We start from the raw sequence: 24,489 nt of genomic DNA on the forward strand, positions 1-24,489 counted from the left end.
TTATTCCATTGATAGTTTGACTGATTGCATTGTTACGGTGTATGAAAATCCAAAAATTCATATGGGGGGGGGGGGGGGTTTGCACGCTGAAGCGGAACATTTAAAAATGCAGGTGTTTCTTTCATGTATGCTTTTATAATTCTTTCCAGATTAATTTGCTTTTACTATTCACGATATTAAGAATGAACTGGGAGGTCGGGGGGTATTCACAAAGCATTAACATGCCAGTAAATGCAATGCAGTCACACTTAATTAACACCCAAGTAATGCTTTCTGAACACAGAACGTGCCTATCTGCCTATGTGAATGGAAGGCCTTTGCTCATCTCTGTGAATTCTCGTTCCAACACTGTCCACTGGAATCCTATGAAATCCTAAACACCACTTCAACTTAGAGATCAGTGTGAAGCATGAAAGAAATAAAGGAAGAAAGGAAGAATGAAATAATGTGATTGAACTACAAAATCAATCAATCAATACATCTTCCAGTCTGTGATTGAACTACAAAATCAATCAACCAAAACATCTTCCAGTCTGTGATTGAACTACAAAATCAATCAATCAATCAACCAAAACATCTTCCAGTCTGTGATTGAACTACAAAATCAATCAATCAATCAATCAACCAATACATCTTCCAGTCTGTGATTGAACTACAAAATCAATCAATCAATCAACCAATACATCTTCCAGTCTGTGATTGAACTACAAAATCAATCAATCAATATATCTTCCAGTCTGTGATTGAACTACAAAATCAATCAATCAATATATCTTCCAGTCTGTGAGTTGCAAATATCATGCTTTGTTGGAATGGCTGAAGCAATAATTAGAAAAGTTCAATGGAAAGAGACTAGTGTCTAAACAGAGCTCATTCAATGAGACGAGTAGGGAGGACTTCCGAACAGCGTGGTAGAGAAACGAGGCTTTTCAACTCTGAGAAGGGGAGGCAGAAGAACACCATTACTGAAAGGAGCATTCCTGCTACGACTCTCCAGGAACTGTAAAGAAACTGAAACGGTCCCATCCAGGCACATGTTTGCATACAAAGTCTTTTTCCACATTTTGCAAGCGTAACAGACTGAAGCCGTGATGACAGAGGCCAGCCCCCGCTGGGAAGCGCAGTCTGGACTCTGTTACAGTTGCAACCCGTTTGTTTAACAATCCAAGCGGCAAAGGCCCTCTCTGTGCAGTCCGATAGAGCGGTGTGCAGCGGCGAGCCAGACGGCGCTGGAACAACTTTCACAATGTGCTTTTCACAATACGCTCTGGAATACAGATGACACGGGTTCAACAATCCTGCTGCTTGTCGTGTCCGTCACAATCATTTACTGGATTTCCCTTTCGGACACCACTTCATTTTCATTTTTAAACATTTTTAAACAGTTTGTGTGAGTCTGAGAAGCTGCCCTGCCAAAACTTGGAAAAAAAAACAATAAGATAGATACACAGATAGGAAACTTAACATGGTACAATTATACACACAGCGACTGAAGGGGATTATAAACAGACAGACTTTCCTTTCACTCTGGGTGCAAGCAGAAATAGAAAACAAAATACACCTGAAATAACTCAACTCGAGACATACATTATTGTGAGAGAACATATTCTGAGCCATACATTATTGTACTTTATATATATATGTAACTCGAGTGGAAAATGTTAGCAAGTACTCCCAAGTTCGGATAAGGGAGCAATCAATTAAGGGGCTCAGGTTAAAGGCTGGCACAAACATACACACACTTACAATTTCAAAAGAAATACGAACCCCACACTGTTTCAATACACTCTTCTACATGTAAAGCAAGCCTTGTAGCTGCTGTTTATAAAACAATCTGCAAAAGGTACATGGAATGTGTCTCTAAAAGTGTATTTATTTGAAAAAGCATTACGAACATGAAGACACCCATCGCAGTACTTGATCTAATGAAGTAAGCCTGCTGTATTTTTTTTTTCTTTAAAGCTAAACATAATGATTATTCAGGGAATCTCAGGGGGGTGGGCGGGGGGGGGGGGGGGAGGGGGGCTGGTGATTTAGGAGTTTAAGAGAAAGAGAAAAATAAACAGAGTTCAATCAAAGTGAAGCAGGGGGGTGGAAACATGACATCATGCTTCTAACACCCTCCTATCTGAGAAAGTCTGCTTCCCAGCACTTTGCTTTTTCAGGTGCCTAATTTCATGCAAGTGACAATTCATCAGAAACTGTTTCCAGGACCACTCTGGGATAAAAAATTTTAAAAAAAAAAGTGAAGTCCTAAAATCCCAACAGGGATGGTAGGAATCCTTTAAAAAGAGATTTCACTTCACATCTGTCAAGGGAGGCCGAACTTACCTCACAAATCAACACATGCAATGCAGGGGGGGCAGTTTATAATAATGACCGGAGTTCCTCTGTCTGTCGTGGGCACCTGTGACACGGGGTGACAGTTCAGGGAGCACAGACTCTCCCTGGTAACCCGTGGTACGCCACGGTAAATGCATGGTACAATCCTAGTGAACTGTAACGAGGGCTGGAACATTAAGAGTCTCTCAGATGTATTTCTTCTAGTGGATCGGGGGGTGCTGTGATTTATCCACACATAGTACACTGTGTGTGAACGAGGCCGTACCCCGCTGTTATTTCCTTTGTATTTTCCATGCGCCGATATTTAATGAAGGCTATTGGGAGGGGTTTGGGGGGGGGGTTCCTGAAGTTGCGTAATCATTTCATCAGCATGGGGCTCTGCTACCCTGTCTGCAACTCCACATCAATCACCATCTGTAAACAATCAACTGCATCTCTCCTTACTACCAACACAAGGCTGGGCCGTCAATCAGTCAATGCGGTGCCGCGGGGGAGTTCTGTTTAAGTCTCAGGTTTGTGTTTTTTCCACTACCTTACCTGGCACTCCCGCGGGTTAGGGAGTCAAAACCAGCAGGGACTGCTTCTCCTCATCTCGCTACAGCAGACCCTGCCAGCCACGTGGCTAGTGAGCTCAGGCGGACACCTGCAGGGCTGACCTGTGTCCTCCAGAGGCCGGTAGCTCGCTGACATCCGCTCTCAGGTTCCTGGGTGTAGAAGAAGAAAGTGGCTTGGCCGTGGGATCACAGACATTTTCCCTTATAGAGGTAGGACTAGCCAGAACACAGAGTGTAATCAATGTAGTGGCAGGCAGGGTTCCTCTACCCTTTAGAAAGCAACGAGCAGTAGCACAGAGAGTGCCTGGACAAGCACAGGCCAGCATAGAGAATCACAGAGAACTATGGCAAAGTATTGAAAAGCGTATATATAGAAAACAGCTGGAAAGGCTTTGTGGATGTGTTTGACAAAGCCTCAGCTGGATATTTAGGTCAGAGAAAGTCGTTTTGGTTTGCTTTTCTGTTGTAGATCAAAATATCTTTTTGATTTTGACTCCGGCAATAAAAATGTGCAAAGCAGAGCGTGACCCTAAAACCACTTGCGTCCCGGGCCTGTGAAAAGACCAAAACACACCTGATTACCTTGACCTTCCAGTGTGCATTACCATGCAACTGTCAGGACCACCATTAGCCTGGATTTACCACTGCCACACACAGCTCGCGGGGAATCATATTGAACCCTGAGGCTGAACCCCTGCCTGGCTTGTTTGTTAACCCTGCCTATTCAGTAACATTACCGGTCTGTGTTTCATTTGGAAAACGAGGATACAAAATGAAGCGAATTGCATTGGAACGTAGATACCTAAATACAACATACGACGATGACTTTATATATCATCATTATTTACTTAATTATTATGTCTGATACTCCACCAGTACTACCTAAACAAACGGAGAGATCCGTCGGTTGAGTCTGTTTGTTTTTTTCAATGGTACTGCACCCTAGTAAACACGTTGTATGTAAAGGGGTGATCATAGATTTCTTGGACTTAAACGTAAACAGCACCCTCTACTTTAAACCACTTACTTTGAACTAAAGCCTGACACGGAACTAGCCTTTCCACCCGAAACGGTGTCGTGCTAGCCGTGTGAGCGCTGTTGTGTGCATGTACCGGTACTGTGTCCGTGTGCCTGTGTTGCAGCCGGACTCGTTACTCCGCGGTTCCGTGCGCAGTCAGTGCCGTTATTAACGTAGGACGGATTCCTGTGACATTGCTAGGAGGAGGGGCAGGAGCAGGAATGTGTTATACAACGCTTGCATAATTGTGATTGAAATATATATATTTTTCCCCTCTGACCGTGTTCCCCTGTAAATGACATAAAGTCTTGCGGACGGCAATGTATCGGCGAGCTGTGCATTGTGCTCTTAGGAGCGCTGCCAGTCTGGCAGCTTCGTCAAGCCGATGGTTACAGAAGGTAATGTGTGCGTGTCTGTGTGTGTGTGTGTGTCTGTGTGTGTCTGTGTGAGTGTCTGTGTCTGTCTGTGTGTGTGTGTGTCTGTGTGTGTGTCTGTGTGTCTGTGTGGATATGCAGGTCTGTCTGCACCAGCCACGCGTGTCTTGTTGTTTTCAGCATGCTTATAAAATATGTTTCAATGGACACGCTCGCGGTCTTGTCAGTGTTTATAAGTTGTACTAGCTTCAGAGACCGGAAAAAAATTCCCTAGCAAAACATGACTGTTTACAGTCTCAAACTAAAAACAGACTTCGAATACGAAGCTTTGAGAAATAATATACGCACAGGCACAATCTTAGATATTTGTACTGGGAGTGGTCTGCTGGTTCTAGTCTCTCCGCGCAAATATAATCTTTATATATTGAAAGAAAGAAGGGTGCGTGCCTGCTGTGTAAAGGGAAGCAGTTACACCGTGTATCTTCTGACTGCACTGTTAGTGTTGGAAGTAGAGTTATTTATGGTAAGGGTTGGGGCTGAGGTTAAGTTAGAGTTATGGTAAGGGTTAGAGTTAGTGTTGCGCCTGGCTAGGGTCAGGATTGGCGCTGGGTTTCCTTGTGTCCCCTGATTCACTCGCGGTAGGTCACATGGTCATTGGGAGTGGTTTTGAATTGACAGATATAATTAGCCAACAGATCTTCATCAACCTTCAATAAAATATTAGTTATTTTTATACTTTTTAGACAACAGTGCTGGAAATAAGACTCCCATTCCATCGCAGTGTGAGCTGTCAGTTTAATGAGACGCACCTGAGCTTGTTACCCGTGCACTGTGGCTAGCTCCAAGTAAAACCTGCGTTCAGGCCGGCCTGCAGAATGGAAACGTTGCTCTTTGTTTGATAAGCTGCTTTGTTGTTTCAGGCTCGTCTGCCAGGTGTTTCCAGGCTCCTTTCGGTTTGCACGAGGACAGAATTGCCTTTCCATTCGCTGCCTCATCAGTGCAGGGCACTACATAGCACTAACCAGGTAACTCATGTGACGGGCAGTGTTGTGGGGTGCTCTGCCGTTACAGGTTCTGTCCCCTGTCGGTGAGGTGAGAGGAGGTTAAAAGCTCTAAACCACGAATGCAGACGAGCCCGGCTGTTTTTCACTGTGGTTAAGACGCTTGCTTGCGGTGCATGGAGTTGTGTTAATTTTAAACGCTTAACACTAATATTTAAACTCCAAACTGTTAACAGCTCTGTGTAATAATGCCTTTGAGCACAGCCAGAGTGAAGACAATGTTTGTGTGTAGGTGGGGGTGGGGGTGGGGGTGGGGGGGGCTGTCAACAAGAAAGACAGCAAAAGGTAAACCTGTGATCAAGTCATTGTGAGAGACCCGTTTTCTTCTTGTGATCATTACTCTTTTACTCCGTGATTCTTTGAGTGCAGCACTCTATCGCTCCTGAGCATCCAAGATCTTAGAACGAATGCTTTTAAAATCTGATGGAATGTTGAGCACTGCCTCAGCCAATCAGGATGCAGTCTTTATTTAGGTCAAAGCAGCATTTTTCTCCGGGTCACAAAACAGTTTCCATTCTTGCATATTGCAGTTATTGACTGCTTATGTATGTAAATGTGTATATTTATATATCATGGTTTATTAAAACCGTTCTTGCTCCCTACAGCTTTCCACAGCAAAAGAAACTCTGCAAACAGCAGAAGAAGAAGTGGGGGCCTTCACCAAGCTAATAGAAGCAATGGGCTTCACAGGACCGCTGAAATACAACAAATGGGTGAGCTGGTCTCTCTCCTGTACTGTGGCTGGCTTTGGTACTTGTGATGTTTGCGATCCTTTGTGTTTTTGTTTGATTTCTTCGGTTTTCAGTGTTAATTCAGACACACCTGAGCTGGTGGCGATTCAGCACACAGTAAAACCTGGAATGGCTCAGTCCACTATGCTGTGAGAGTCTCCTGTACTGTGCTGTGTTTTTGTAACTGAGACAGCGTGTACAGGATCGCCTGTTTTTCCGTGACTCAGGCAGTTCGCCAGGGTTGTGTTTTCCCTTCTTCCAGATACATGATAAAACGCACATCTGTGTTTACAAAGCGAGATGGTAGCAGTGGGCTACAGTTTCTGAGTTCCTGAAATAACACCACGCAAAGCAGCTGTGGCTGGGCCAAGAGAAGCACAGCCAAGTGCTTTATTTGCCCACTGGCCTTGAGAGTCATTTATTCATGATGCACATTCCACCCTTATTATAGCATTGTGTGAGCCAGCCAGAATCCTAGCTTTTTATAATGTGTGAATTTGAATGATGTATTTGAAAAGTCTGCAGTGTAACAAAGGTGACACAAACATAAAATAAATCTATAAAGCCAATGAAAGCGAGAGACTCGGCTTTGCTTTGGTATTTATCTTAAGTTATGATTGCATTGCTTATTATAATGAGGGCAGTAAAAAAAAAAATATATATATATATATATGTGTGTGTGTGTGTTGCTTCAGACGAGAAACACTGGGGGGACGTACATTAGTAGTAGTATTATTATTATTATTATTATTATTATTATTATTATTATTATTATTATTATTATTATTATTATTATTATTATATATTATTATATTATTATGGGGCAGCAGTGTGGAGTAGTGGTTAGGGCTTTGGACTCTTGACCGGAGGGTTGTGGGTTCAATCCCCAGTGGGGGACACTGCTGTTGTACCTTTGAGCAAGGTACTTTACCTAGATTGCTCCAGTAAAAACCCAACTGTATAAATGGGTAATTGTATGTAAAATAATGCAATAGCTGTATAATGTGAAATAATGTATAATGTGATATCTTGTAACAATTGTAAGTCGCTCTGGATAAGGGCGTCTGCTAAGAAATAAATAATAATAATAATAATAATGATGAATACGGTGTGTTTTATTTTTTTCTGCAGAAAATTAAGATTGCTGCTTTGCGCATGTATACCTGCTGTGTGGAGAGGATTAACTACGATGATTTCTTTGAAAGTAAGTGCACGTTTGCTTCAGCTTCGGATAGTACACAGAAATCAAGCATTGTCGATTGTTTCGCATGCAGAAACACGCGCTTCAAAAGTTCTGCTGGCAAGCTTGTTATCCCGAATAACCTGAGCTTTCAAACCAATTGAAAGAGAACTTCTCAGTCATTATGTACTGATACAGCAACCCTCTGCACTGGAGTGAGTGAACGATCCGTTTCCAGTCAGAAGCGAGTCAAGTGGAGTTCAGTCACGTGAAACGACAGTGTCGAGTTATCCACTAGTCTTTTTAATAGTTTTCATCCCTTCAGTACCGAAAAGAAGTGTCGAGTTACAAATAAAGCCTTGTGTCGAATTAAAAAAAATAATTTTATATGGAGAAAACCAGTCAAGTTAAGCGAGTCTGACTGTAATTTTTTTTTTTTTTTAAATGCACAGCGGACACACCAGCTGTTTTGTGGGCAGCGTAACTCGGCAGTGCACAGTCGTTCTTATTCCTGCAGGACTATGAGCCTCATCGTTTCTCAAGAATCTCAAAAAATAACCTGGACATGAATTGCGTTGTCATTTTGTGCCCTTGTGGTTTGATGAGTATGCAATTCCAGAACAAAATAAGCAAACAAAACATCTGTCGCAGTGTATTCTCATTGCCTGTGGTTTCTAAAGCGGAGTATTCTGTTTGCAGAGTTCTCCCTGCCGGATACACTGAACTCCTGGTTTCTTGTGGCACAGCTCCATGTCTGGTGAGTATTGATCTGAGAGAGTACAGCGCTTTCCTGTTCCGCAGCAGTCACGCTGGTCGCTACACTGATGACTTGATGAGGCGTTTGGAACATGTCAAGCCTTCTGTTATGCAAACTCTCTCATTTTCAGTTAGATCAGTGCGGTTTCTAGCTCTGACCTGCAGTTCGCAGTTCCTACAGGATCATTACTGCATTTGCTCTTAACCTCTATTTGCCTGGGCACAACTTCCATTTAAAAAAAAAAAAAAATTATTTGAAATATATTTCTTTCTATATCTTGCTTTCTGATCTACTGGATCCCTAAAAATATATATATTTTTTTAGCCTTCTGGTAAATCCTGAAACAAATTCATGGAAGTTACTAAAGGCATTATCATTTCTTCCTGTGATTTATTACTGTCCAGCATTTCAAGCCTTATACAATGAACCAATTTACTAAAAATAGACACAAAGCCATTTGAAGGAAGATGTCGGACTTTCCCCGGTTCCATCTGCAGATATAACCTTGCCTGAGGCTTCCATATTTATACAGCTTAACCTCAAATAACTCTGAATGATCTTTCAGAAGCATTTTTAACAGTCCTGTAAATCTGCATTTGAAAGATACGTACATTTGGTTTGGTTTTATAAAGGCTAGGTTGGGCTCCCGAGTGGCGCATCCAGTAAAAGCACTCACTAGTGCAGGATGCGCTCTATAGCCTGGACGTCGCGAGTTCGAGTCCAGGCTATTCCACAGCCGACCGTGGACGGGAGCTCCCAGGGGGCGGCGCTCAATTGGCCGAGCGTCGCCCAGGGGGAGGGAGGGGTTAGGTTGGCCAGGGTGTTCTCGGCTCACCGCGCACCAGCGACCCCTGTAGTCTGGCCGGGCGCCTGCGGGCTTGCCTGTAAGCTGCACAGAGCTGCGTTGTCCTCCGACGCTGTAGCTGTGAGGCGGCTGCACGGTGAGTCTGCAGAGTGTAAAGAAGTGGGCGGCTAACGGCACACGCTTCGGAGGACAGCGTGTGTTCATCTTCGCCCCCCCCCCCGAGTCAGCGCAGGGGTGGTAGCAGTGAGCTGAGCCTAAAAATAATTGGGCATTTCAAATTGGGGAGAAAATAATAATAAAAAAAAAAAAACTAATTGGCAACGACTAAATTAAAAAAAAAAAAATTATATATATATAAAGGCTAGGTTGCATATTTTTAATTTATGATTTTAGCCACCTGGTTGGAAAGGTTAAGGTACGGTAAGGATAAACATGCATTTGTCATGGACTGCAAGTGCTGTCGAAGGTGGAAAATGTAGGGTAGGGAGTTCCACATCTACGTGTAAGTGGTTGGAGCGCGAGGCTGCATAGTGATTTTGGCTGACAGCGATCTCAATCCTTTAACCGAGTGACGATATTAACATTCTTCCATAGCTCGGGTGTGACCTTAATCTTGGGCAAAGCTCAATGCTCTCCTATTCATTTATTGTGTTTGTCCTCTATAAACCTCAGGGCTCTGCTCAAAACCCTGTTAAACCCAGTCTGTGCGGCTTTAAATTACAACTGCGTGTGGGTAACGCTTGCCAAATTGTATGCAGGTTCTCTTTTAAAACTGTCCATTGTCAATAAACACTGATCTTTAGCTCCTTTCACTCACCCCGAGGAGAAAAAAGCAACTCCTTTATGCTGCCAATAAGACCAGTGTATAGCAAATTGAATGTACAGCTGTGTGATTCTAATTTACTTTAGACCTCATGCAATGAATGGCTCAGTAATACTGAATGTAAAATAAAAAACGGACCCAGTTTTCCTGCTCGAGGAGGTAGATCAGATTATCTGGATTCAGAGGTAGAATTCAGGCACAGTGTTGGCAGAAAGCAAACACATGAAAGGGATTCCATTGGTCCTTATGCTTCAGTAGATAAATATACTGATATACAAACACATAGTCATTTTTGGAGTGTCACTCTTTTACAAATGCAATACAAGTTTAGCCTTGTGTGCTGTATACTGCACATGAGGCTAAACAGTGCTTGTACAGTGAACAGGTTCAGAATCTGAAGAGCTTCTGTTGGGACCAGCTGTTTTATTTTGTGCAGAATTGGTTATAGACACCATCCAATTTAAAATATCACCCCAAAGCCTCCAATAAAACACATGGTGAATTCTCCAGTCTTACAAGATCGGTGTCCATTTTCATGCGGTTTGTCACTTAAATCCTGTCTTTTTAGAATGTTTGTCAAGTGAGAACTAAAATCTACAGGCGCTGCTCAGAACGTTGTGAACTACGGCTCTCTGATTGGCTGAACATTGTTCCCTGATTGATGCGTAAGCATTGCAGACTAATCCACTGTGGCGGGAGGCTTTACATGCGTTTCATTCTGTTTTGTTAAGGATGTGCCTGGTTCGAATGAGGCAAGAGGGCAGAGCTGGGAAGTATCTGTGTCGCTACGTCGTGCATTCCATGTGGGAGGATGTGGAGCAGCGTGGCAAGATCATGGGGGTAAGTGATCCCCTTCCTTTCTCTTACTGCACTCAGGACTGCCCTTCAGTCACATGTTCTGCAGCTGTTTATTTGTAACCACAGCAGTGCCCCGGGGCCAGGTACCGCTAGTCTGCATGTTTCCTGTTTCCCGGGTTCTCTTTTAAATCGGCAGCATTCTTGGTCTGTTTTGCTGAATTCGCTCAGAGTCATTTGAATTAAAAGCGATGTGTGATCTGACTTTCTTTGATAGACTGAAGTATGGGGGCTTTGCAGGAGCAGGACTAAATTCACCCCTTCTCCAAGTTTCAAATCTTAGTTTATTATAAATCTGGCACACCTATGAAACATTGAAATGCCTCCAACTTCCATCAACAAGACAGATCTGACAGACGAAAAGGATTAAATGCACTTAAGCCAGTCAGACGTATCCGCAAAAGCTCAGCTGATTTCTCTGGGAAGACGACTGCAAGGTCAGCATCTTTAAAACTGTTGAAGGTCCACCAATAAAACAAGCCGCACATGTTGCTAATCAACACTTTCAACTGAGTTGTGATTCTGTGCCCTTGTGATCGGACTCTGATATCTCACAGATTAACAGCGTTTTAAACTAAATGGATATAGTTTGTCACGTCTGTGACTCTGATGTCGAGCACTCTGAGAGGCAGTATGAAAGGAGTGCTCTTTTTTCACACGTCCACCAGCTTAACTACCCAGCGCTGCTCGCCAACACGTCAGCCAGGGCGAGGGCTTGAAAACTGACACAGCTGTGAAAACAGAGCGGAGATCTTCTGGCCTCAGCGTTTCTGCTGCTTCAGACGTGTTTCCCGGTGAGAAGTTGAGAATGACGGGAGCGGGGTTCTCTGCCGCTGCCTTTATTACTTCGGCATCCCAAAGCGACATGTGCTATATATCTTTCCAAGCCCCAAGCCAAACTCTTACCCTGGTGCACGTGCAGTACATGGAGCTGGAGAGGAAACTGAACTGTACAAAAAAACTTTGCATAGACTTTTGTATTTGCGTTGGTTGCACATGCTTTTCTCAGCAACAGGGCTGTGAGGGGAGAAACGTCTTGAGTGAGCCAGACAACGCCAGCTGGAGACCAGGCCCCGCGTCTCCAGGGTTCAGCAGCTTTGTAACATCTGCTGCTTGGGTTCGTTGGGTCAAAAGTTTAGTGAGACAGTACATGGGTTGAAGTGGCGTTGAAAGTGGGCAATTCAAATTAGGAAGAAACAGAGTATGTGAATTGCTTGATTAGGCAATACAAAATATAATATAATGTGTATGTATTTATATATAATGTATATGTATGTTGACACCTTTACTGTGCCTATTTACAGTACAGATCTGCAGTTAACTAAACCAGGCCTGGCTGGATGTGTATTCAGTTGAACAGTTTACTGTACAAGGAAGATGAGGGTGGTGTTCCTGTACACAGGGCAAGCCCCCCCCCCCCCCCCCCCCCCCAGCCCCCCCCCCCCCCCCCCCCCCGAGTGCCTGATGTTTGAGACGCACTGTGTGTTGGTGAAGTGCGGTCAGAGTGTCACGATCGGCATGGCAACAGCAGAACCAGCGTCACAGACGTGTCACAGTGAGTGCAAGCAGAGGCTTGGAGATGTAAACAGCGGAACTGACAGAAGGGGGTCCTGTCAACAAACCTATACAATAAAACAACACAATATCACTTGTGGTACTGTCTTCATCATTTTAGGAGTCATAAAGCAAAGGACATTCACCCGAACATGTGCGGATCTTAATCAGGATCAAAAACATTTACATGAGGCCCTGAACAATTTACAGAGATCATTTTTAAAGCATTTAAAAGAGAGAGACTCAAATGTACTCCTTATATCCTGGTTGAAAGAGTTCAACGTTTTTGGAAGCCGATAGGCAAAGGACAGTTTACCCAAACATGTGCCAAGCCTTGGAAGGACCAGGCTGGCAGAATCACAGGAAGGCAGATTATAGTTGGTTTCATACCTATTAAGCAGAGCAGTTAAATAATGAGGCACCAGTCCTTTGCTCAAGGGCACAGCCAGGGCAAACCTATAATTCCTCTGACTTGGGAGCAGTTACTATAATAAAGAGCCCCTTGTTAACAGCAGAGAGCATGGCAGGCTGCAGTTTTCACAGCCCTGTCGCTGTTTATTTTACCCAGAATTTGGAGCCTTCTGTGCTCTTAAAGCTTTTGGCTCTTCCCCGTGTTAACCGTTAGGAGCCCTGCATGTTCTCAGTCCTGTGTGTACCTGCAGATCCCTCCTCGGGCTTGTTTTATTACTGCCAGGTGCGTGACTTCTTCTTCGTCATCGCCTTCTTCTTCATCTTTAACAATAAATAATAATTCTGAAGATTAAGCTGAATTACGCTTCTAAGACTCCTAAATGTAAATAAATCTTAAAGGTGACGTTTTACATTTTACTGTTTCGTTAAGAAAAGAAAAAACACATGACAAGCGAATCATAAATCATGGGTGGCTGTGTTTATTTTCAGAAGGAGAATAATGTATTGCCTGTGGTACGTGAGACCCGGTCTCCCCCACTGGGGCAGTGGCACTGCTCAGAGTTTAAATTGCAGTTCAGTGTTTACAGCTGAGGGAGAGAAGAGGGATCTCTGGCCTGTAACGAAAGTATGTTTTCAGTGGACTTGGAGGCAGCATTGGGAGTTCTGTGCATAGCTTAAATGTGCTTTACTGTCAAAACTGAAATCCCCGTTTTAAATGTTATTAACTTGTCAATTTGCCTAATATTTAGTTTTCATGTTTTTGTTTTCGCCTCACTTGACGACAAGCTCATTAGCAGGTTGCTATGGTAACCTTTGTCACCATTGCACTATTAAAACCCTTCTGAAAGTTTCCCATAGTAAAAGCACACCCAAATAGTAAAGCATGATAAAGCATAGGTAAGCAGAGAAAGGTATGGTAAAGCATGTTAAAAGTCATGGCAAACCATGCTAAACTATGGTACATTCATAGTGTAACCATGGGAAAGGTATGAAGGGGGGGGTACATTGCAAAATGACTGAACACATTTACTGTGGTAAACTTTTATAAGAGAGAGTAGCTTTGTATGGGCCTGCTACCCTAGCAATAGCACCTTAGTATACTATAGAATCCTGAGCCTGAGTATACTGTGTGAGTATACCTGATCGATAGCACACAGCACACAGTCCCTGCTGGGGTTGACCTGCGTGTGCGTGTGTGTGTGCGCACACAGAGAGCTGTGGGAAAGCCATGCCAGGTATATTGCATTGCTTTGTTGGCACCAGTACAATGGCACCAATGTGATACGACACTGCTACCATGTGAAGAGGCAGTATTGGCTCTTGCGTACAGTTTTTCTGTGTGTGATCGCGGGAGCATATTAAATATCTCCCTGGATCGGGCTGCCTCAGTCTTTCCCCTGTGAAACAGCCCCACATGGTTGTAATCACGCACAGGTTCCTAATTACGTACAGGTGCTTTGAGGAGATATCGAGCACAGCGCTGTGACAGAGACCTCCACTGATTTTAGGATAAACAAGCTGATTATCAAAAATAAGCAAAAGAACGAGGGGTCCCGCTCTGGGGCGTGTGGGGTCTGATCTGATTACGGTTCTGCTTTCAGAGTAATGGGATTTGCTCGCTATCTTTTGTAACTTCGCCTCTTAATTATTACACTTCATAGTCATGTCAGCCTGCGTTGCCAGACACCGTCGTTATCGAGGGAGATGTTGGGCAAGCAACCCACGAGACTCCTGCCCCCTGAAGGCCTCTTCCAGGTTGTTCAGTATAGACACATGCAGAACGCAGATGCTTGCGTGTCAGCATTCGTACGCATCACTGTTAAATGAGCTGCTAGTCACGCCAGATGACTCTCCAGAACTATGGGATAAGAATGGTGCTGATGGGTGTCTCTCAAATACAGCTGAAATAACTGGAAACTCCTGCAGTTGTGTTATAAGGGAAGTCTGCGTTCGAGATCCTGTACCTCTGCGTTTGCTTCACCCGGTGTGGTCGCTTCGTTAAGCATTGCTGTGCTGAAATACGGTTCCAGCGCAGATCTGGGCTGGAGACGTACTGAGACTCTCTGTTTGAATTGTGTCACCATTAGAAAACGCTGGATATTTAGTTGGGGTGTATCTGTGCAGATGCAGTGTGTCTAGGGGTTCACTGGGAAGAGCGAGCCGCGGTCATGCCTCTTTGCCTCTCTGAGGACGCTCATGTAAGTGGGCGTGCTGCACAGCTCTCCTGAACCTCTTCTATTAAATACATACTTAACCAGGACTGAACTTTGAGTGGCATTGGTGTTGCATCAGCCTTGGACTGGAAACAGGGCTAAGCAGCACAAGGTTAGATTTGCCAGAAAACTGTGGCTGTGTAACGGCATTTGTTTTACACACGCACACCCAGAAATGCATACAGTTGACATGGAAAATGTGATTGAAGGTGAGCAGTGAATTATGATACGACTTGTGTTTATTCATAATACTTGGTGTAACCAACACACAGAGTCAGGCAGCACCAGATGCATGCTGCGTTCGCTCTGTGTTGGGATTGATCTTAATTGGAGTGATGAACGCTGGTGATCCGCTCTTTCCTTTGTTCCAGATTGAATCCGTTGCCCTGAAGGCAAGCATGAAGGTAATGACAGAGAATTTCTACGCAGCTATTTTTGGATTTGATGAGGTAAGGAAGTTTATCTTGTATACAAAAAAGTATCGTACTGTAAAGCATGGAAAAAAAAAAAAACATGCAAAAAATTAGCATTACGTAACCCGAATGGACAAAACTGTTTTTTTTGTAATGCCTGTCGTTGGTCTGTTTAAATGAAATAAATAAATGTACAAAAAAACAGGATTGCTTGGAAACGAGCTAAGTGCGCTCCGCTTTGCTTTGTTTGAGTCCTGCTTGGATTTCCGTTTCTCTGCCAGACCCAGCACACCGGGGCTTGCATTTCAGAGGTGCTCTTCATCTGTTTGCAGAGCAGAATCCTGGGATACACGTATATATAAATATACAGAGTGTTCATAAGCCAGGCATGATGTGCAGCATCAGGGACCTGAAATTATTTCATTATTCCCATTCAGTAAGGTATTGCAGACCTGAAATCTTGTGCTGCCAACGGCAATAAAAGATCAATATGGAAAGCTGATTAGAAAAATGGAATCGATTTAATCGTAGCAGCCCTAATATATATATATATATATATTTTTTTAATAGCACTTAGTGGTTTAAAGTGATGCGTTGTGTGTGTGCGTGCATGCTTGCTTGCGTGTGTGTGCGAGCGAGTATATCACCCCCACATGCACAGTCTACACAGTCTCTCTTTCTCTTGATATCAGGGAGTCCTGTCAGATGATCGGGTCCTGGCCGCGGCGCTGTGGAGGAACCTGTTTAATCGGCAGTGTGAAGATCCTCGGCAGCTGGAGCTCGCTGTGGAATACGTTCGCAAGCAGGTACGAGTCACACAGGAGTGCAGCGTGCAGTGCAGGGTCTCCGGGTCTCGCAGGTATCGTTCATGAATGAACTGGTTCAGGGAGAGGTTGAATTGCTTCAGGTACAGCTGGAGCTCGCTGTGGAATGCGTTCGCTAAGCAGGTACAGGTGACTGTACAGAACAGTATTTGCCACAGCATACAGTATTTCCATTAATAAGTGGGGATCTAGTTTACTGAAGAATAGCGATCTTAAAAGGGCCTTTGCTTGAGAAGGTCTCTCTCTCTCTCTCTCTCTCTCTCTCTCTCTCTCTCTCTCTCTCTCTCTCTCTCTCCTCTCTCTCTCTCTCTCTCTCTCTCTCTCTCTCTCTCACTCTCTCTCTCTCTCTCTCTCTCTCCTCTCTCTCTCTCTCTCTCTCTCTCTCTCTCTCTCTCTCTCTCTCTCTCTCTCTCTCTCTCTCTCTCCTTCCGTGCCCAGGTCTCCCTGAGGAAGAGGTTTTTTTTTAATTTCTGATTCCCAGAAGAAGTCCCCTTTTATATTGTATATTTCCATGTTCGCTTTGATTGAAAACATCAGCTGTGCAGAAACACCTGCAGGCAGCCTGAGCCTGTCCCACATGTTCCACATGTTTCTAAAGATTCCACAGGAATGCTTTCCTAGAACCTTTTTTTTTCTGCTCGCCCCAGAGGTTTCCAGCGAGGTAAACTCAACCAAACCGCACGTCACAAAGGATCGGGCATTCAGACCGTGACAGGCGGCAAAGCACGTCAGCCGTGATTAAAACATTTCAAAACAACGCAAACCAGCAGGGGAAAGTTTAAGGTTTTACATTCAGTATGAATTTATTTTGAGGAAACCAAAAGAAGAGGTCTGCGTGGCAACATTTCACTTTCTGGAGTTTCAAAGACCGCTGGGTTTTGGTAAACAGGCTTGACTGGTTGGAAGATAACGGCAGAGGCTGGACTCTTGTTTGCTGTCCTGCCTGAAGGCAGATCTTGGTTCGTGACGTGACGTGACGTGACACGACGTGCCTCCAGTTTGAGAGAGAAGTCTGATCCTGTACTTTTCAAGTGTTGTTGGGCCTTAACGAATCAGGGGGAGAGTAATGCACAGGAAACCACGAAGATTAGCAACTCGCCACATGGTTTGCAGTTCGTCTTCTGTTGAGATTCAATTGGAAATGTACTAAGCTTGCGTGTAATGGTCAACCTTTAGGACTAAGGTAGTTGGGAGGTTTAAATTCGGAGGAGGCATGGCTTGTGATAAACTGTTTGTTTGCTGTTAAATACTTTTCTTTTGCTGTTCTTATCTGCTTGGGGGCTGCCAGGGCTCCAGTGTCCTTTCTGGGGGCAGGTAACGGGCAGTGGGAGTGCAGAGACATTTATTAGAATTAATAAGATACAGGGGGCCTGCTTTTTTCCATGTGCGTTTGCAGCGTCTTAATTTAAAAAATACAAAGGGCAAGAACCGAGGGGAAAAAACGAGCATTTAATCAAAGTCGGAGCTCATTCGCTTGCAGGTGCACCACATAAAATATTGCTGTGCCTGATGACAGACCCCAGAGCGGGGGAATCACATCGCTGGCCACAGCAATGAAATCACGTACTGAGGCCTGCATGCTGGCAGCGCTCTGCATCATTACTCACACTAATTACTTTCATCAAACACTCCTTCCATGAGCTAACACAAGCTCTTTAATTAACACTTCAGGACTCTTAAAGGGCTGAGCTTCGTGCAGCTCAGTCCACGAGAACGATGATCTCACCAGTGCAGCGGCTCCCAGAGGGGACTCCGAGGGAATGCGCAGGGAAGCCAGAGCGATGGATTAATAATAATAATAATAATAATAATCCTATACAAAGGTATTTAGACGATACACAAATGCTGCTCCTCCCCTGTAATTGGAAGCTCACCCCCACTGCTACGTAAGCAGTTAAACGCCAGCACCTCTGCAAAGAACACGTTTAACTGGGTGGCGGTGCGGGGAATCTGAAACGCATGGCAAGGACTTGCAGATAAAATAACACCATTGCTGTTCAGGAAAAACAAGATCAAGGGCCGGATTTATTGTGCTCTTTACACCAAAATGCAAATTGCTTCATTTTTTCGTTCCTGTAAAACTGGGCTGTCCACTCCCGATCCTGGAGGGCCATGCCTCTCCAGGTTTAACAGGTCAAATGATATGAATAACGCTCCAGGGACTGGATGGGGGCTTCATTGCTTCAATGAATCAGTTTAGAACAGGATCGGAACAAAGGAGTGGAAGGGACAGGTCTTGTCCACCTCTGCTGTAAAAAAAAAAGACTTCCAAAGTAGAAAACAAACTACGTAGTTAAATAGGTCACGTGACATTTTAAGAGGTTCTGACACATTTATTAACACTGGCTGAAAAAACAGTAATAAGACAACTGCCTTCCTGTTAGGCGTTTTTCTTATTTCTGTTCATTTTTATTTTTTTGTTTAACCACACCAGTTGGCCCCAGCCGGGGGTCTGTTTCCTCGCTGCCTGGGTTAGTGCCCCCCCCCCCCCCCCCCCCCCCCCGCCCCCGCAGGGCAGGAGCTGGCAAGCTAGCACGTTCAGACACAGACTTAACCTCAAAAACCCACTTTCAAAAACCCACTTTCATTTGACAAAATTAAAAAACAAACGGCCTCGAAGTACTCCACAGAGCTGAAAGACATCACCCTGAGCCTTGTTTTAACCTACAGTCCCGTCCCGCTCTGCTGTGGCATCGTTTCCATCGTCAGGGAGAATGCCCCTGCCCCTGGAGAGGTCACATGACAGTTCTGACCCTGATAAGAACTCAGATGGGCCCCAGTTAAAATCACTGAGACGCAGTCGCTTTATCAGATGAAGATATCATTGTTCTGTTTAGGTCACAAGAAAAAAAAAAACACACATTGGCTGCACTGTAGAGGAAAAGCATGCAAACGCGTTTACCGACAGGAACTTCATTTGTCATCCGCTGGTAGAGTGCTGTCCCATTTGTATATTGTTTTAACCACGTGGGTGATGCTAAGATAGCAGAATCTGTAGTCAAACAGGTTTTACAAGCCAGGCGGTATGTACAGCGCAGCAGTTTAAAAATGCAAACCTCCTAAATAACTTGTTTCTTTTCTTCTGTGGCCTCCTCTTGACCTCAGATGCAGTACATCGATTTGCTTGATGGAGAAGACCTGCTGCTCACAGGAGAAGTGAAATGGCGCCCTCTGGTGGAAGAGAATGCACAGAGCATCCTGAAGCCCACATCGCCCCAGTATAATGATGCCGGTCTCTGAGCTCCCTTGAGCTGAGCTGAGCCGTCCTCCCCAGACTCCTCCTTCACAGAGTGGGCTGCGATGCTGCAGTAGAACACATCACAGGTGAAAGCAAAGCAAACAGGTGATGCTCTGTCAACGCTGCAGTGCTTACCATGAAACCTTTTCTCAAATAAAACAAACAATACAAAAGCACTCCCAAGATGAGCACGAAGTGGTGTGAAGTTGAAGAACGAGTTTTAAAAGCATGAGGGTTATTGGTGTTGTGTGCGTTTCACATGCTATATACTGTGATAGATGACTAGAGCCTTGTTTATAATACTGTAGCTTGATAGAGTTTCAATGGAAGTGGAACCGGCCGGTGATAAAGGGTCTGCCGCCTTCTTCGTTAAGGAAGGTGTGCAATACAATAAAGACGTGTCGTGCGTCAGGTGCGTAGATGTTTCCAGTTCTTTCTGCAAGTACAGTAGTTGTGTGGGTTTAATCCTTTCAAATGTGATCCCTCTCCCCAGAACGGCAGGTAACAGATTCTAATGGTCACTTCTGAGCCCGAGCTCCTGTGTTAAGTTACAGCCCTCAGCAGGTCTACAGAGCAGAGAGCACCAGCAGCTTCGGACCGCTCCACTGCCGTATCAGGGGATCTGCAACGTTTAAGAAGTGTTCAGATTTCATTCTGACTTTTTGGTTTAGCAGCCCTGTGTCTTTAAACCCATTGCTCAAATGCTTTGCTGATCTTTAAGTTGGTTTGCTTAAGCACTGTGTGCCGTACTTCTCTCAATGCAGACACCTCGGGACAAAGCCAGCGCACCACCAACAAAAGGAAATGATGTATCACTTAGCAGCACATACAAAGCAACCTTTCTTTTCAGTCAAAAACACCCACACACTGCCCCTCAGCAGTCCTCTATCACAACACACTGTACTGCACAGGTGTAACACACTGTGTGTAACTCAGTGAGAGGTTAGGAACCCTGTTCATGCTCTGTGTTGCTGCAGGGGTTTTAATAAAGCACAGTGATTGCTGTTCTCTATCCTAGCACGGTAACAAATCCCTCACTCCCAAGCTGAATAGTTTTTTGAGTCCTTGTAAATTAATCCTCTGCTCTGATCATGTCCTTGAACTGTGCCCCAGGTTAATATGTGCTGTATGTTCAGCTGACATAAGCGTCTACGCATAGACATGCTTTAGCACTCCCTGATACTTCAGTTTCACAGTTAAGCTGGCAAATCTAGAGAAGGAAAGCATTCAGAAATCCTCCTTCTGTAAAGGTTTCCCACAGTAAAAGCATAGCAAAGTGTAATACAGCATAGGTAAGCATTGTAAAGCCCTGATAGGTATGGTAATTTACTGTGCAGATTTACCTAGGAAAACTTTTTATAAGTTCCTGCCCACACAGATCCAAGTTATAAATTGACTTCACAGAAACAGGCATGAAGTGTTTGCATCAGCGTTTTAAAAAAAACTATGCAAATGACGCCTCTCACCCTTGTCTTCCCAACAATAGCTGGCATTTACATGCGTTCCCCTTTCACCAGAAAGATGAATACAAAAACATTCAAAACAAGACGCGTGCCATGGGCGTTGAAACAGTGCTTATTGGATTCAGCTTATTCACTTCTGCATCCTCTACCTTCTAATAGTGTGCTTTGTGAAGCTTTGCAGGACTCCATCCTTCTTACTGCTGTAGTGTCCAGTGTACTACACACTGAGCATTTATTTGGCTTTGCTTTACTGTTGCTGAATGTCTTGCGATTGAGTGTTTTAAAGTTATATCGCTGATATTTGGGTCATCAGTCATCTAGGGGATTGCTCCTGAAGCAGTCTCTGCTCCCAGCAGTGTCTGGTACACAGGAGCTGTAGGGAGAATGAAACGAAAGGCAAGGGGGGTTAGCTATGCTTCTAGTCTTCCACTACTCAAGCGTACTCGTTTGGGAAGCACAGCTCATTTGTTTTTCTGTGTTGAAGACTTTCCAAAGTGATATGTATTTATTACTGCTTGAAACAGTAAGATTTACCTTGAGATTTTTTTTTTGTTTGTAAGCTACCTTTTAAAATGCAGGACTTTTTAAAATCTGTTGTTAAGTGTAACTTTGATTCAGTGATACAATCCAAGTGCTACAGGAAGCCGCTTAACAGTATTTTATCCTTATTGAAAAACACACAACAGTAAAACAGCACTGCGTATTTACGAGTTGTGAATTCGTATGCCAACCGTAACATTATCTCATATATACAGTGGTTTGCATCCTGAGTAAATGCACCTCATTCTTTCCTTTGTTCAAAACTCCTTGATAAATGCTGCGTATGTTCTCTGGCTTTCTCGGTTCCTTGTAAATGTGTTCCTCGCTGTGTGTGTGTGTGTGTGTGTGACTCTGAATCTGCCGTTCTGCCATTCATCCAGAAGAGGGCAGTTTGCCAAAGTTATAAAATATTGTTGGGGTCAATGTGTGCTTTTGTATTCTTTTCCAGCTCTAAGTGCAAGCTGGTAATTCACACATACAGAGTTAGTTATGTATGGAACATGTTCTCCTAATTGGAGTATCTGTTATTGAATCTTTTACCAGAATAAAAAGCCATCCCTGTTTTAACCCTTACACTGCTCGACTGAGTTCTGTTTGTTGTTAGTGTTTTAAAGGCTGGGTTCCACACTAGGACGTATGCACAGCTCAATCAATGTGGCCAGCAGCCAATAAGTGACAAGGTGCAAATAAGTGACAAGGTGCAAATGTGCAGGAAGACCTTCCTGAGAAGGGAGGAGGAGCTCTGCTTTCTGCTGTCCCTTTTGTTCAAAGTTCTGCTGTATTATAATATTCATTGTGCAGTACCAGGAATTAGATATTCAACACAGAAGTAAATTCTAATTTCTGATTGGTTCAGATCTGTCACATGAGACAACTGGCATCACAAGCACGTCAGATATGAGGGGTGAGGAAAGCTTCCCGGATCATGAAGGCAAGCTTACTGTGTGTGCAGGTTGTTTGTTCAAAACGGCATGTACAGGAATACATCGCAATACACACATTTACACATAGTCTACTGCCAATGGAAACAAACAGGACTGGAACACAAACCATTTTCAACCCGGGGCGAGGGGCAGGTGCAAACCTACTTGCCTTTTGGGTAAATATGTTTGGAAAGCTTATCTCAAGCTGTATTGTCATTAGCAGCACATCTCCATGTGACATCAATAAAAATTATTCTAATTGCCATGCATTATTGCAGACAATAAAACATGTTTTCAATCAACATGCAAAGCAGGTAGAAAATGAGTGAACTCTGCAGTGTCTGGGATCCAAAGCGAGAACGCCCCGAAAGAGATTCAGAGGCACGGTGTCCCGGTTCAAACTCTGCAGAGTCTGGGATCCAAAGCGAGGACGCCCCGAAAGAGATTCGGAGGCACGGTGTCCCGGTTCAAACGCTGCAGAGTCTGGGATCCAAAGCGAGGACACCCCGAAAGAGATTCAGAGGCACGGTGTCCCGGTTCAAACTCTGCAGAGTCTGGGATCCAAAGCGAGAACGCCCCGAAAGAGATTCGGAGGCACGGTGGAAGCGATCCACACAAGAACAAGGTGGTCAGCTGCACAGCTTGGGGTAGAGGTTGGATAAGTCAGCTGATTTCTTTGAGGGTTTTTTAATGTTAAACTGTGCCCTTCTGTGTGCGATTATGGAATTAGTAAATGTGTCCAAGACAGGCCATCAGCCGGCACCACGCCTGAAGAGTTCCTTGCTGTTTTGAAATGTACTTCCCAGCGGCAGGACAGAATGTGTGATCAAGGTGTTTATCCACCTCAGTGGGTGGCAAGTCATATATTATCATCAGGGCCGTGTACTGTGTTGAAATGCATGTGTTTGTATAGGACTGCCTTGCCCTTGGTGAAATACCTTTGAAATGACTTGATCAAATATAAATAGACTCCACAACAGGAAAACATACCAAATGCATTTCATTTGCATTCAGTTAGGATGATTGTCAATGGTTCTTTTACACAAATGCATGGGATGTTGGTTCAGGCCATGGGAAGCTGCAGTCATTGTACAGTATAATGGACATACTGTTGTTTCATTTTCTATTTCAGACATCACATGCTGGGGAATCTTTATTAAGAACTCTTAGGATCATGTCTAAGAACTCTTAGGATCATGTCTAATCTCCAAGTACATCTGGTACTCCTAAAGTAGCTGTAAGAACTGCATCAGTAGGAGGGTGCAGGGGGGCTCTGTATTGAATCCAGGGCAAAGGCAACTTTCCTGAAGCTGCAGAACTGCATAAAACTAGCAAGTGCCAAAATAGGGTCCTGAGACTAGCTTAGCTCTTGCAGTGAAACCTGCTCCCCGAGACGAGACAGGACACCATTTCAGCACATGAGGTTCCGCTACTCTTTACAAAAGGGTGCAAGCCGCAGGAAAACCCCAGCAAGGATAACAGATAGAGCGTCAGTCCTGGCGTGCTGCTGCTGCAATGACTGAGTGATAAAGGGAGCGCCACACTGGTGAGGTAGCAATGAAACGCTCCATTTCAGTGCAGGGCTGCCCCCTGAGCCCTGCTCCCTCTCTCCAAGAAGAGCACCCAGGATTCCCAGGCAGACACTCCTGAAAGAAAAGGTCTTTCCACTTCGAAATCCACGCCCCTGCTTGTCAGGACTAGTCAATAAGCTGGCTCCCAGCTTCCCAGGCTGGCTGCATGCACTGTGGATGAGCAATGTGCAAGTGTTCTGTGTAAGAACTCTGCAGCCTCGGGCTCCATTCCTATCATAGCGCTCCCAGTACAGCAGGTATTACAGTTGACAGCATGCCAATTACACATCCAACCAGTTATGAGGCAGTGTGGCGTGCACTGGCATGATCTACTGTATGGAAAAATACATTCAGTGATATTTTATTGAATTACTAATTATACCAACTATTGGAGCCGATCTGTGCCTGTGTGTATTATTACAATGCGGCATGTATGTGTCTGTCAGCAAGGCAAATAGGACGCTAACCTCAACCTTAAACACAAATCATAATACTAAACTCCTCTGCCGAAAGTAAAACAGTTTTACCTGAATCCCTGGCAGTTAAATAATGTCGTGTTTGATGCTGTTGCATTCATTGCTGTGTTCAGATATCGCTGGGATATCTGTCAAACACAGAGTGTAAGGTGTGGTGGAAGCGAGGGAGTTTCCTCTCTCTCTCTGTAATGGGGACGTTCTTTGATAGGGTTTCTGTAGAAAGATAAGTGCTCGAAACTGTCATGATGCCTGGGTCCTGTGATTGCTCCAGGCAGCGTTTCGGAGCTATGACGTCACTAGCTGAGGATTGGGTTTGGAATGACTGGGTTTGGAATGTCTGGACCCTTCCTCGAGCGCAACCT

General features: G+C 44.3%; 1 protein-coding gene and 1 long non-coding RNA gene across 2 annotated transcripts; one reads left to right on the forward strand and one right to left on the reverse strand.

Annotated features, from left to right (window-relative positions):
• Positions 1-642: 642 nt before the first annotated feature.
• On the reverse strand, positions 643-4,052 carry LOC131702070 (uncharacterized). The gene is made up of 3 exons (XR_009309267.1): positions 3,925-4,052; positions 2,881-3,047; positions 643-1,267 (listed from the first exon to the last, which is right to left on the reverse strand). It is a non-coding gene; the product is annotated as an uncharacterized LOC131702070 (long non-coding RNA).
• Positions 4,040-21,730, forward strand: LOC117423527 (ubiquinol-cytochrome-c reductase complex assembly factor 1-like). Its single transcript, XM_059003744.1, has 9 exons — positions 4,040-4,313; positions 5,210-5,314; positions 5,956-6,063; positions 7,213-7,285; positions 7,961-8,018; positions 10,378-10,486; positions 15,051-15,128; positions 15,785-15,898; positions 19,022-21,730. The coding sequence occupies exons 1-9, from the start codon at positions 4,236-4,238 to the stop codon at positions 19,154-19,156; spliced, it is 858 nt and encodes a 285-aa protein (XP_058859727.1). The 5' UTR covers positions 4,040-4,235; the 3' UTR covers positions 19,157-21,730.
• The last annotated feature ends 2,759 nt before the right edge of the window (positions 21,731-24,489 follow it).

The sequence above is a fragment of the Acipenser ruthenus genome, chromosome 29 (assembly GCF_902713425.1).
Source record: "Acipenser ruthenus chromosome 29, fAciRut3.2 maternal haplotype, whole genome shotgun sequence".
NCBI classification, from domain to species: Eukaryota; Metazoa; Chordata; class Actinopteri; order Acipenseriformes; family Acipenseridae; genus Acipenser; species Acipenser ruthenus.

Excerpts from the sequence above, each read along its gene's own strand:
- LOC117423527 (XM_059003744.1), top strand. The coding sequence starts at position 4,236 with ATGTATCGGCGAGCTGTGCATTGTGCTCTTAGGAGCGCTGCCAGTCTG. Across the intron at positions 5,315-5,955 it reads CACTACATAGCACTAACCAG|CTTTCCACAGCAAAAGAAAC; the intron begins GTAACTCATGTG and ends TGCTCCCTACAG. Across the intron at positions 8,019-10,377 it reads GTGGCACAGCTCCATGTCTG|GATGTGCCTGGTTCGAATGA; the intron begins GTGAGTATTGAT and ends TGTTTTGTTAAG.